This window comes from Phasianus colchicus, chromosome 8 (assembly GCF_987193195.1).
Source record: "Phasianus colchicus chromosome 8, bPhaCol1.hap1.1, whole genome shotgun sequence".
Classification (NCBI taxonomy): Eukaryota; Metazoa; Chordata; class Aves; order Galliformes; family Phasianidae; genus Phasianus; species Phasianus colchicus.
Window position 1 is genome coordinate 802,411 of NC_143443.1, and position 12,735 is coordinate 815,145.

The window sequence follows — 12,735 nt, forward strand, 5'->3', positions numbered from 1 at the left end:
TGTATGCACACAATGTGGTGTGGGCAGGAGGCAACCCGAACTGGTCTATCCTGAACTGTCTTGGTTTTTGAGGTAATTACTGGTCTTATTTCTAGAGGATCTGAGGTTTCCAGATCTTCTTGTGGGGCTTTTGTTGTATTGATTTTCCCTGTATTTTTTGATTCAAGCAGGATCTGAGGATCCTATTGATCTGAGTCCTTTACCTCCTCTAATAACATAGCTCTTCATTTTAGAGGGTAAATACCATTTGAAGATGGGGCAGTTTGCCCTGTCAGAAATGTAATTTTGTTTTCCAGTTGTCTGATATGAGCTTTAAAAAGCTCATTTTCCTCTTTCAGTTCTTCCTCACAGAAATTACATGCATTAGTAGTTAGTACTGTGTGTAGGGTGCATGTGTAGCATAGACGTGAGGGGCAGTGACTGCCATGGTCAGATGGGTGTACCGCTGCCACATTGGGTGTCTCTGCACAGCGGGTTGCTGCACATTGCAGTGGGAGGGCCCCCACCTGCTCCTTTCCGTGGTGGAGGAGGGGTCTCATGTGAAACTAGAGAAGAACTTCGTAAATCCCACCTTGGGTCCTGTTTGTTCCATGGCCACACAATGTCCCGTGTCACTTCTGTGACACCAGGCATCTCCTCTCATGCCTTGCTCTTCTCCTGGACACTCTCCTCTAACTTCGTCCTTTTCAGCAAGCTAATAGCACAAATGAAAGGGAACTCATAGACATGATGGAGATCACATTTTAACATGGTCTGATGGTGACAGTGTTACCTGAAATGTAACAGTCAAGGTGGGAAACACTCAGGATGTATGTTTAGAGTGGAGACATGGTTTCTTTTCCATACAGGCACCTCCTGCTATTTGTGCAAGGTTTTCATGCATCCAGCACTGCTTTACTCTGCCTTGTTAATACTGAACAAACAGACACTGCATACATATCCATAAGGTTAAGCAACTGTATCCTCCACATCAGTAAGCACGTACCTCTGAAAGTAATGTCTCCTATTTATTTCCATGGAAACTACAACAGATACAATGAGCACTGATAGAGCAAATTCTCAGCTCAGTGGGATTGAGGTCAACAACAACTAGGTGCCTTTCAGCAGGTGAATCGAGCAGTTAAACTGGTACAGGCATGAGGCCTTTTTGACACCAACGCTTCCTGAGATAGAAGTGCATGTGATTCAAGATGAATTTGGGTGGGGACTGTGGCGACAAGGCTCTGTTAGCTCTCAATAGGTTTTTGGTCCCAGGTCTGGTATGGAGCAGAAGAACAATAGAGTATGACAAGGAGATAGCTGCCAGCCATATGCTCTGCATTACAAGCAGTGAGCCAGTAATACACCTGAAGTTAAAGTAAAAACAACGCTACTGACCCAGGGGTGGGTGCAAGCCCTGACATGCATTCCTAAGTCGGGGTAGCCCAATCTCAAGCAGCAGCATGCTGGGTCACCCATTTGAACCAGTGCAGTCACTTGTCTTCTCCATTAAAAGAAAAATCGCAGAAAATATTAGGTCCAGTTGTTGATCACAGCAGCTGTGTGTCCCTAAGATGTCAGCAAATGCCCCCAGTGTGTTCCAGGGTCCCCTTTGTCCCCAGCGCATCCCACATGGATCACCACATGCCCCGCATTTCCCCAGTGAGGTCCCCCACCAAGCACAGAAACTTAACAGCAAAGTTTTGTTACCGTTAAGTCAGGTATTTTTTATTAGTGGTATTGGGGTGTGGCGTGAAGTGTGGGATGACCCAGCTTTTGTCCTCCCGTGTCACCTGGGTCCTGGGTGGAAGGGGACAGGGGCAGTGCCACCAAATTGGGGATGTCCTCACAGGCTCAGGTGGGGGCTGGGGGACATGGGGATCCTGCAGTGGGGGCCCAGGATTGTCCTTGAGGCAGTGACTTCCAATGGTGGCAGCCCCATGAGGTGGCAGAGGAGGAAGTTTGTGGTTTCCCAAGCTCAGGGAGCTTGGGGACCTCATGGTGGCACCACAGGGATGGTAGCAGTATGGTAGCACCCATGGGGACAGCAGTGGCGACACTGCAACCATTTGGGTCCCAAAGGGGAGGTGACCCCACCTGGACACCTGATTCCCCAGGAGGAGGTGACCCTAAATGGAAACCTGGGTCCCCAAGGGGAGATGACCCTTTGTGGACACCTGGGTCCCCAAGGGGAAGTGTGCACTGGGCCTCATTCCTAGGTTGTCCCAGTGGTGACACGTGCACAGGTGGCAGATGGGGACAGCTCCATGGGGACCATAGTGGTGTCCCCACCTGCAACCTTGGGGAGGTGTCACCTTCTGGACCCTCTCAGATACTTAGGTCTTTTTTTTCTGGGGTTGTTTCCCTCTGATCCCCTGGGTCCCCAGGAATTGTTCCCAGCCAGATAGCTGGGTCTCCAAAGAGACATCCCCACATGGATACATGGGGCCCCCTGAGATATCCCCAACCAAACACCTAGATACTTGAGAAGTATCCCCAACCCAGATACTTGGGTCCCCAAAAGGTATCCTCAGCCAGATAACTGCCTCCTTAGGAAGTGTCCCAAACCAGCCATTCATGTCTCCATCTGGTCACCCAGGTCCTCAGTGCATGTTCCCCTGCCCTGACTCTTTGAATCCCTGCAGGATGGCCTTGCCCCAGATAACCTCAGCGAGAGCCTCAGCCTTGTCAGCATCCACACGGGTGCTGGTGGGACTAGCAGAGGCCTTGGAGACACCAGGAATGATGGCAGCAGTAATGCAGGAGGCCAAGACAGCAGTGGTGATGGCTGAGGTACCATTGAAAGGGCTCAAGGCCAGGTTGGTGCTGGTGTTGATGGAGGTGATGGAGCTGATACCAGTGCAGGAGTTGCAGGCCAGAAGGCTCTACCAAACCTTGGAGATCTCCACCATTGGTGCCAAAGAGCTGGAGTAGGAGCCAGGACAGAACCAACAGCACCAATGGCTCCTGGGAGTTCTGTGAAACACCACCACGGGGCTGCTGCTCCTCTGTGCTCTGCTGCATGAGTACAGATCAGTAAGAACCAGTAGGAACAAGTAGAAATGAGTAAGGCTGCAAATCAGTAGAAATCAATACAATCAAGTAGGGAGCCTTAAAGGTCTACTTGAATCACCAATGGCAGAGAATTCTACAGTCCTGTAGGCACCAGTTCAGTCCAGCAGGGACCAGTTCCAGCCAGTGGGGACCAGTCCAGGATGGTAGGGACCAGTACCAGCTGGTAGACACCAGTTCAGACCAGTAGGCACCAGTTCAGGCTAGTAATCACCAGTTCGGGCCACTAGGGACAAGTACAGAGCAGCAGGAAGCCCTTCTCTGACCAATATAGACTTGTATGGACCACAAGGGTATTCTACAGACCAGTTTAGACCACTGAAAACCAGTAGGGATTAGTAGAAACTACCATAAGCCAGTAGTGTCCAGTACATACTGGTAGGGGACACTGTAGTCTTTCCCCTTCCTTAACCAGACTAGACCAGCAAGGACCAGTATGGACTGGTAAGAACCACTGTAGGCCTGTAGGAAGCAGTACAGAGCACGAAGGAGCCCACATTGACCAGAACAGACCACTATAGAGCCAACCAGTATGGACCAGGGGACAATGGGAGAAGATGGGGACATTGAGAGAGAACGGGGACAATTGGAGGGGATGAGGGGACACTGGGAGGGGATGGGGACATTGGAAGGAGACACGGAACAATGAAAGAGGATGGGGACACTGGGAATGAATAAAGGACACCAGAAGGGATTGAGGACACCAGGTAATGGAATCTCCATCCCCTTTGATACCCAAGTGTCCCTCCAGTGTCTCCTGGACATGGTGTAGGATGTGCTGAGGGTGACACGGGAAAGCCACCTTGCCTGGCCATTGTCATCATCCTCAGCCAGGTGGCCCAGTGGGCTGTGGAAAAATCCAAGGGCCACCTGGCTACCATCGTCAACCATCAGTATCATAAAAAGTCCCACTAGCACACCCATCCTGGACTACTGCCACCAACACCACCAGTGCCACCAAGGCCAGAAAAGCCACTGATGCTGCTTCCACCGTTAGGGAAGTGTTGGAGGAGGCTACATGGGGATGGCAGAAGGGGCAATGCCCCTAAATGTTCCCGCTAAAGATCTCGAGATTGTCCCCAAGAATACCCCCAAGTAATGGGGGACACTGTGGGGGCATGCTGGGACAGCATTGGGGCACTAGGGAGGTGTTAGGACAAAATTAGAGTCACCATTGAAGTTGTGATGAGGAAAAGCTGAGGACATCCTGGGTGTCTGGGGAACATCAGGAGCTATTGGGGACATCAGGGGACACTGGGGGTGGTGGGTGGTCAGGAGATGAGGAAAAGTGGAAAAATAACCCTCAAAATGAGGAAAAACCTCTGGAAAAAGGAGAATCTATCTCCCAGAAAATCAGAAACGGAAATGAACCCAGCATGCTCCCACATCACATGTTTCCAGCCAATCGTCCTCTGGCTCTGCAGGAAGCTTTCCTTTCCCTTTGCAATTCCCTGCGGCAGCGCCCAGCCCCGTTTTGGATTCGCTTTCCTTCTTTTCACTGTTACCGAGGTCGGCTGAATCCCCACTCCGAGTATCCACAGGGATGGACCCATAGGTCCCCAGCCTCAGATTTAACGATATTTTCCCCCTTTTATAGAAAATTGCCTCAAAATAAGCTGTTTTAGTAATCTGTTTTAGTACTTATTACTATATATTTTCTGCTATAGCACTAATTGCTGCTAACTGCATTAATTTGTTGGAGTTTGGGTTTTCTGTGCAATCCAGCCTGAAAGCAACGACCTTGGGACCGGCATTTGTCGCCTCACTGCCACCACCCATGTGGACACAGGATATCACCAAGGCCATCGGCCCCTCTGAGGTGGGGCAGAGTGTGGAGCTGTCCTGGGGGTGGGGACAGGGGACGGTGGGGGGACAAGGGGTCAGGGGGTGACAGAAGGGGAGACAGGGGGACATGGGGCAGGCAGTGGCAGAGGGAACAAGGGGTGGCAGAAAGGGACAAGGGACAGGAGGTGGCTGACCGGACAAGGGGACAGGTTGGGAAGTGACAGCAGGGAGGGGAGGACAGGGGACAGGGAGTGGCAGAGGGGACCAGGGGACAGGGAGCGGCAAAGGGGGCAAGGAGACAGGAAGTGGTGAGGGGACAGGGATGGTGACTGAGGGGACAGCAGCTGATGGTGGCAGCATAGTGGGGAGGGACCAGAGAGGATGGGGTGGCTGGCCATGACCTGGAGACATGGGGACCAGGAGACAAGGCTTGGGGCTATCATCAGGAAGATGGACCTGGTAGGGACCTGGTGGGGATACAGCAGAGACAATACAGAGGTCTTGGGAGGACCACCACTCACATGTTCTCATCCACAGGTGTCCCCAGAGCTGCTGCAGCCCCTGGTGACTGTAGTGGCCACCTTGGGCAAGTTGGGGGCCATCCCTGGTGACATCTCCCTGCAAGGGAACATGGGCTCACTGCGGGCCAGGCTGCTGACCTTCAGCTCTGGTGTGCGCAGAGCCATGGTGCACCCAGATGGTGATGCCACCCGCCTCCGACGCGCCCTGGGGGCATCCAAGGAACAGCCCGGTGCCCCTACAGCCATCACTGACTCTTGGCAGAAGGCAGTGATCACAGTGAAGGACATCTGGGCTGAGCTGCAGGAGGATGCTGCATGCCTGAGGGATGCCTGTGGGAATGTGGCCACTGCCAAGACCGCCACTGAGGCCACCAAGGGCCACTTGGTGGAAGCGATGACACGGGAGGACAAAGCACACAAAGGGTTGATAGCTGCCACCAGAGTGGTGCCTTTGTCCTCAGAGGTGGCTGAGGTCACAGAGGTGGTGGCAGCCCATGATATGCGGGTGGCAGAGGCCAGGGAAGGGCTGCAGGCAGCCACCAAGGCTACCGAGGAGGTGGCAGCGGCGGTGGTGGCAGCAGTGGCAGCCAAGGAGAGGGGACAACATGCAGCAGTGGCCCATGGGCTCCTGGTGCAGTTGGTAGCCGCCTGTATGGGGGCCTATAACTACTATAGTCATGTGGAGCACTATCTCAAGGACATTAAGGCCATGGTGGGTGTCACTACTGGAGATGATGGCCCTGATGTCCCCAAGGCCACTAAGGGGGACATAGGTATCCCCAAGGAGCTAGCAGAGATAGTGGTGGTGGCCGAGGCGCTGTGGGATGCCAGCGCCCGCCTGACCCAGGAACACCTCTTGGGGACACTGCGGGGTGTTCGGAGCCTGCTGGCCACCTTCAGTGTCACTGAAGCCACCAAGGTCACCCAGCGCTGCCAAGAGGCCACCAACGCCCTCCCTGGGCTGCTGCCACCGGGGCTGTGCTAGGGGACAAACACATGCATCAGGGACCAGTGGTACCAACACCACCTTGAGGTCATGGAGACGGCAGATGGGGCCTTCAGGACCGCCATTCCAACCACCATCAGAGTGAGGGCTGTCACAAAATGTCATCTCAGTGTCACCTCCATGCATTCCCTCAACACCTCCAGGGACAGGGATGCCACCGATTCCTGATAAAAATGGGAAAACAGTTTTGTTTTATAAAAATTATTTTGTTTTATAAAAATGGTTTTGTTTTATAAAAATGTTATCACATGACGATGTTCTGGCTCCGTGTCACTTTATCCCTAATGTCAGCAGGATATCCTATGTCAGCAGGATCCTCACACATCTCATCCTGTGTCCCCTTCTTATGTCTATCCTCCTGTTCCTCTCCAGGTTCCTACGTATCACCTTCTACTGTGTCCCTTTGACATCCCTTTTACGTCCCTATATGTCACTTCTGCTGTGTCCCTTCCATGTCGCTTCCCAGTGGGCCCATGAGGGTTCCTGGTGTTCCCAAAGACATCTCAACCAGACAAAGGGTCCTGGTGTCCCCATGGGTAGCTCCTGGTGTCCCCATTTTTGGTTCTGAGATCCCCAAAGCTACCATAGCAACAAAAGGGAATTTCCATGGGTGTCCTGGCATCTCCAAGGCCATCATGGTCATGTCCTTGTCACCTCCTATGTGCATCACCACATGTCCCCCCTGTTGAAATGGGATGAAACTGGAGACCTCCAGACCTTGCAGGAAGGTGACGGCCCCCAGCCACGAAAATCAACAAGCGTGGTCCAAGAGTGGTCCTGTTACATCCTGCCACAGGCCAGGGGCTCCTGGAGTCACTGAAGTGCCACTGAGGGGTCTTGAGGGGCTGCCAAGGAGACAAGACAGAAAGGCTGGATAAGGAGCTCCAGTCTGCAGGTCTGCAGGGGTCGCTGCAAACCCTGGGACCCCAACTCCTGTGGGGCTCCCCGAAAAAGACAGCACCCCTAAGGAGTCCCCAACACTGAGGGGATCCCCTCACATCCCACAGGACCCCTCAATCTGCATGGGATGCCTGTGACCCTTCCAAAATTCCGCAGTGCCAGTAGGATTCTGCACATCCTCCCAAATACAATAAGCCCACCTGAAAAAAGGCAAAACTATGGGAACCCACAGACCCTCCCAATCCCTTTAGCACTTCCCCCAATAAAAAAAAGAAAAAAAAAAAAATTAAAAAAAGAAAAGAAAAAAAAAAGAAGAAAAAAAGCCCAGAGAGAACACAATGGGATTCCCCAAACTTTCCAACCTCAATAAGACCCCCTCCAAACAAATAAATAAATAAATAAAATCAGAATAGGAGCCCTTGGAGTCCCCAGTCCCAATGGGAGACCTCCAACCCTCCCAACTCCAATAAGACCACTCCCTCAAAAAATCAGTACCCCTAAGAGCCCCTAACCTCTATGGGATGCCTCCTTTATATCACTCTAATGGGACCCAAAATTCCTCCCATGCTCTCCTGATATCTCTTGGCATCTTTGGTACACACAGCATCTCCTCATTGTTCCCTCCCGGTGGTTCAGTGCCCCCATGTCCCCTTGGACCCTGTGCAAGAAGCTCTGGGACCCCAATATCACCCTCAGTTTCCCATTTGTTCCCTCTCCAGTGGCTCTGGGATCCCAATGCAGAAGTCATCACCGAAAAATCATAACTGTGTTTCTTCATCAGCAACTTCAGTTGAACCCAGAACTTTCTCACACCTCCATTAGAAATAAAACAAACCACAAGTTATTTGGCTGCTGAGACTTTAAACGCAGAGACCTGTACACCTTCCAGGGAGGGATGTCTGGCAAGAGATTAAACAACCGTGTCTTGCTTGCAGGTCGCCAACTCATTCACTCATCATACCAGAAAGCGGTGGAGAAAGGGGGAAAAACTGCTTCCCCCAAACTCACTGTAAATGACAGTAACTTTGGTTAAAATAAAATAGTACAAGCACTTTTTTCTTTTTTTTAAGGAGAGAAAACTTAGCATGAACATGCCAGGGAGGGTGGAAGCAAAAAGCTTTAGAGCACCGCAGCTAACACAGCACTGCAGCTGGCATGGCTTAGCCCCACACAGCACTACTTCAAAGAGCATCTCATGGCCAGAAAAGGCCGAAGTGCTTTAAACGTATACCAGTAGAAAATAACGCCAAGTCTTAATTAAAGACGCATTTCTGTCCTCTTTCGTGTTTCTACACAGCGTTCTGAACTCAGATACGAGGGAAGGACACGGACGGCCGCGCCTGCAGCAGGCGCAGGGCACACACAGCAGCACTCCTGCACAGCCACCTCGCCCCTCCGCAGCGCGGCCATCCATTCCTCACAGCGCTCCGCCGGGAACCCTCTCGCAGCCTGAGCCCGGGGGCACGGAGCAGCGGGCGGGGCACCTCCTGGCACTGCTCTCACGAGACTCGGGAGCCGCTCCGGGCGCTCAGGAGGCCCTCAGCCCTCCTCGTGGGAGCGGACGAAGGCTTCTGCGGGCGCCGCAGCGCGGCCGTTCGTTCCGTTTGTCCTCTCAGGAAAGGAGCGGCGGGACATCGGCCTGAGCCGGACCGGGGCCGCGATACAGCGGATATCTCGGTCCTCCCGCGGGCTGAGAGCGGAAGCGACCCTGTGCCGGGGGGCGGGGCAGTCCCTGGCGCAGCCCCCGCCCCCGCCCCCGCCCCCTCTCCCTCTCCCTCTCAGCCCCTCCTCCCTCCTCCGCCACCTGAGCGCTCGGCGCGCCGTTCCCGCTCCGGTACCAACCCACCGCCCCCCCAGCCAGACGCGAACCAAAGCGCGCCCCCGCGCGCGGCTACTTCCGGGGACGTCACCTCCGGCCCCCGCGCGCCTGCTTCCGGGAGATGCGTCACGGGGCGGGGGAGGGCCGCGGCGGTCTCGCTGTGGCCATTAGCGGTGACCCTGCTGCTGCCGAGCGTTGTTGGTGCGGAGTAACGGTACCGGATCCGCTTGGCGCGCTGCTGCCGTGCCAGGGGGCGGTTTCTCCACTTGAGGTGGAGGACGCGGCCGTGGGGAGAGGCCTGTGAGGTGCCGTGCCGTGCCACCTCCTCGTGCCACGACCGCGCAGCAGTGCCAGGCCCGTTAGGCAGCGGCACGCTGCTGCAGCCTGCTCGTAGCGCACCTCACGGCGCTAACGACCCGCAAGAGACGGCAGGATTCCTTGAACGCCCCACCCATGTGATGGCGAAGGTTTTGCTTTTCCCTAACAACCGGGTGCTGGTGTAACCGTGCAGTGGGCAGCAGTGTGGGCCCAGAGCTGCTGCACGGGCAAATCTGGGTGCGAATTGGGGCAGAGCTTGGAGGACTGGCTCTCCGTGCAGCCAAGTCGAGGTTTAGATCAGGTATGGCTCAGAATAATCCCTAAGTACAAACAGTGCTGCTTGTTCTCATGTTACTGACTTCTCGTCAATGCTGTTTTTCTTTTAACTATGTCAGAACCACAAGAGGTGCCTGTGTCTGCATGTGTTCAAGCTTTGGGGGAGCAGAATTATTCCCTCAGATCATCTGGTTGTGGAAGACTGCCACAGTGGGTAGTTAGTACCACGTGCAACTTCCTTTCCTCCGGAATGGAGCATTCACTTACTAAGTTCTCTGAAATGCAAACACAGAGACTGCAGAAGCAGTTATCGTTGCCTTCTTCTGCCCCACTGCTGAGGTCCTCTCTGTTCTGATGTCAATTTTTTTTAGTTCAACCAGATTAATCGAAGCTCCTGGGCTGCAGAACTCAATTATCAGAGAAGTGCATTTCAAACTAACAGCTACATCACAGATCAGCAAAGGCCAACAGAATTGTTACTGCATGTCTTGTTTCTCCATTCAGTGCTTATTAAAGCCAAGGAAGCCCAGCATTATTCCTTCCCTCTTAAGAGTTCCATTTTGAGGACTCTCCCAGAGAAGCCTGAGGAGAAGAGTTCCTGCAATTCCCGCTCATTAGCATTTCAGAAGAAAGTCTGTTTGATTAAGGCACAATTCCTCCCAGAAATCTGAATTTCAGGAATACGGCTAAGGGCTGAGGGAGATGAGAGCTTCATAGAGAGAGAGAGCTAGGGAGAAAAAAAAAAAACAACCATCTTTGAACAAACATCTTTGCCTACAGAAAACCCTCTCCTTTCTCTCTTACTGACACTTACTGCCTATGTGAGCTCAGTGCAGTTCTAGCTAGCCTGCTGCTATTGTCATCTGAGGATAAAGCTTCAGGCTTATGAAGATTAAATGTATTTTTTTCTTAACACATGGAACATATACTATAAAGTATATGTGTATGATATATGTGTTCATGCTGAATACATGATATTCATTAGGCCAAAAAAGGAAAAAATGGAGGAATTTACATCAAGTTTTTAGCTACGTTGTCTGAAATACAAGTATGCAGAAGTCATCACAGAAAAATCTTAATTGTGTCTCTTCATCAGAAACTTCAAGTAAACCCAAAATGTTTTTTATACCTCCATTAGAAATAGAAGAAAAATAGGAAAAATAAATCTTAAGCTGATTGGTTGCTGAGACAGCAATGACTTTATACACAGAGGTCTGTACAGCATCCCCCAGGGAGGGGTGTCTGGCAAGAGATTTTATACCAGCTTTTGCAGGTCATCAACTTGTTGTCTAGAAAGTTGTTTCTAGTTGTATTAGAAAGAGGTGGGGAAAGGAGACAAGTCATTGTCCCCAAACTCATTGTAAACAACAGTAACTTTTGTTAAAATAAACTAAAAAGGTAGACAGAACTTTGTCTCCTTTATTAACAGATTCAGGACAAATTTAAAGGGCATGGGAAGGGGAAAGGGAATGGGGACATCACTCCCCAAAAGAGAAGCAGGGCTGCATAGGGCAGACAGTGGATTCTGAGGTGGTGGTCTATAAATAAAGGGCAACAGTCAGTTGTTAAGTTTTCCTCTCACAGTCATGCACACAGGGTCTTGCATCCCACAGCTATCAGGACTGGACACTTAATAGGTCTTAATAACTTGTGAGCATGCTGGGCTAGCCTCAGGGAAAGGCAAGCCTGTTAGTGGGATTGCTTTTGCTCAGGGACCTGGGGGCATGGGATGGGTAGTGTGGAAGGATGGGGATGTCTGTTGTGTACCTCATGGTGATTTGATGCTGGGTGAGAACAGCCAGTAATCTAAATTATATGATGTTAAATTACTGCATAATACTGCATGTCATACTATTATTATTATTTGCCTTGTTAACAGCAATACGGTAGGAATTACCCAGGTTAATAAAGAATGAACTCCACTGGAACCAGAACTGGCTTCTGCATGCAGCAACCCGACACTGAATCATACCTCCCCGTACTGAAGGACTGTTATGACAGATGAAATCCAAAGTTATGAACTAAGTGAATACTGTGGACAATGTACATTATTGGCTGATAGATTATGAGAATAATATATGTGTATATACATAAAAAAGCAAGATATGTGATGGTAATTAGTTAGGATGTGTAGAAAATGTGGAACCTGAGCATGATGTAAGTGGTATGGAAATAAGGGGTGGATATTGTCACAGTTTCAGCTGAGACAAAATTCTTTTCTTCAGAGTGTCTGGTACGATGCTATGTTTTTGGTTCTAGGAAAAAAACTATGTTGATAACACATCAATGTTTATAGTTGCTGCTAAGAAGTTTTGTGTAGAGCCAAGTCCATTTACAGTGAAGGGCCCAAGTTGCTGTGAGGGAACAGAATGAGAACAGAACTGGCCAAAGGGATATTCTATACCCTATAGCATCAAGTAGAATATACATATATTTCTTACAATTATTCTTTCCTTTTTCTCTAACTCAGTGTATAGATTTATCTCAATCCATGAGTTCTACTTTGATTTTTAAAATTCTCTCCCTCATCTCACAGGAAGAAGGAGAGTGAGTGAATGACCACATGGTGCTGAGCCACTGCCAAGTTAAATCACAACACCCTGTTGCGCTGCCAGACAAGCTGCTGCCCTGGGGCCTCATTGCTGTGTGGTAACAAAGTTGACCTGCAACACTGCACCTGTGGGACCCGATAGCACTAAGGTCAGCACCCCGCTGTGCTAATAAAAAAAATCCTTACAAACATCTTACCAAGATTTACTGTACATTTATTCTTAACACATGGAGCATATAGTATAAATATTTCATACTGAATGACATTTACTAAGCTAATGACAGTACTGACAACTAGTGATCATAGTGGAAGACAGGTCATAATACACATGATAATGACTCTCAGCAACATACAGTGAGGTGTTAAGACACAGAATGATACATGATGGATGACAATACACGATGATATGCAACACTGACTTGTGACAACAGATGATGACACATCATGACACACAACAACATGTGATGTTGAGGCACAGTGATAGATAATTACACATTTTGATGCGTCT

General features: G+C 50.7%; 1 protein-coding gene and 1 long non-coding RNA gene across 2 annotated transcripts; both read left to right on the forward strand.

Annotated features, from left to right (window-relative positions):
• Positions 1–4,286: 4,286 nt before the first annotated feature.
• LOC116238205 (uncharacterized) lies at positions 4,287–6,554 on the forward strand. Its single transcript, XM_031607764.2, has 2 exons — positions 4,287–4,870; positions 5,374–6,554. The coding sequence occupies exons 1-2, from the start codon at positions 4,829–4,831 to the stop codon at positions 6,340–6,342; spliced, it is 1,011 nt and encodes a 336-aa protein (XP_031463624.2). The 5' UTR covers positions 4,287–4,828; the 3' UTR covers positions 6,343–6,554.
• Positions 6,555–9,053: 2,499 nt separating this feature from the next.
• Positions 9,054–12,423, forward strand: LOC116238206 (uncharacterized). Its single transcript, XR_004168912.2, has 2 exons — positions 9,054–9,701; positions 12,213–12,423. It is a non-coding gene; the product is annotated as an uncharacterized LOC116238206 (long non-coding RNA).
• The last annotated feature ends 312 nt before the right edge of the window (positions 12,424–12,735 follow it).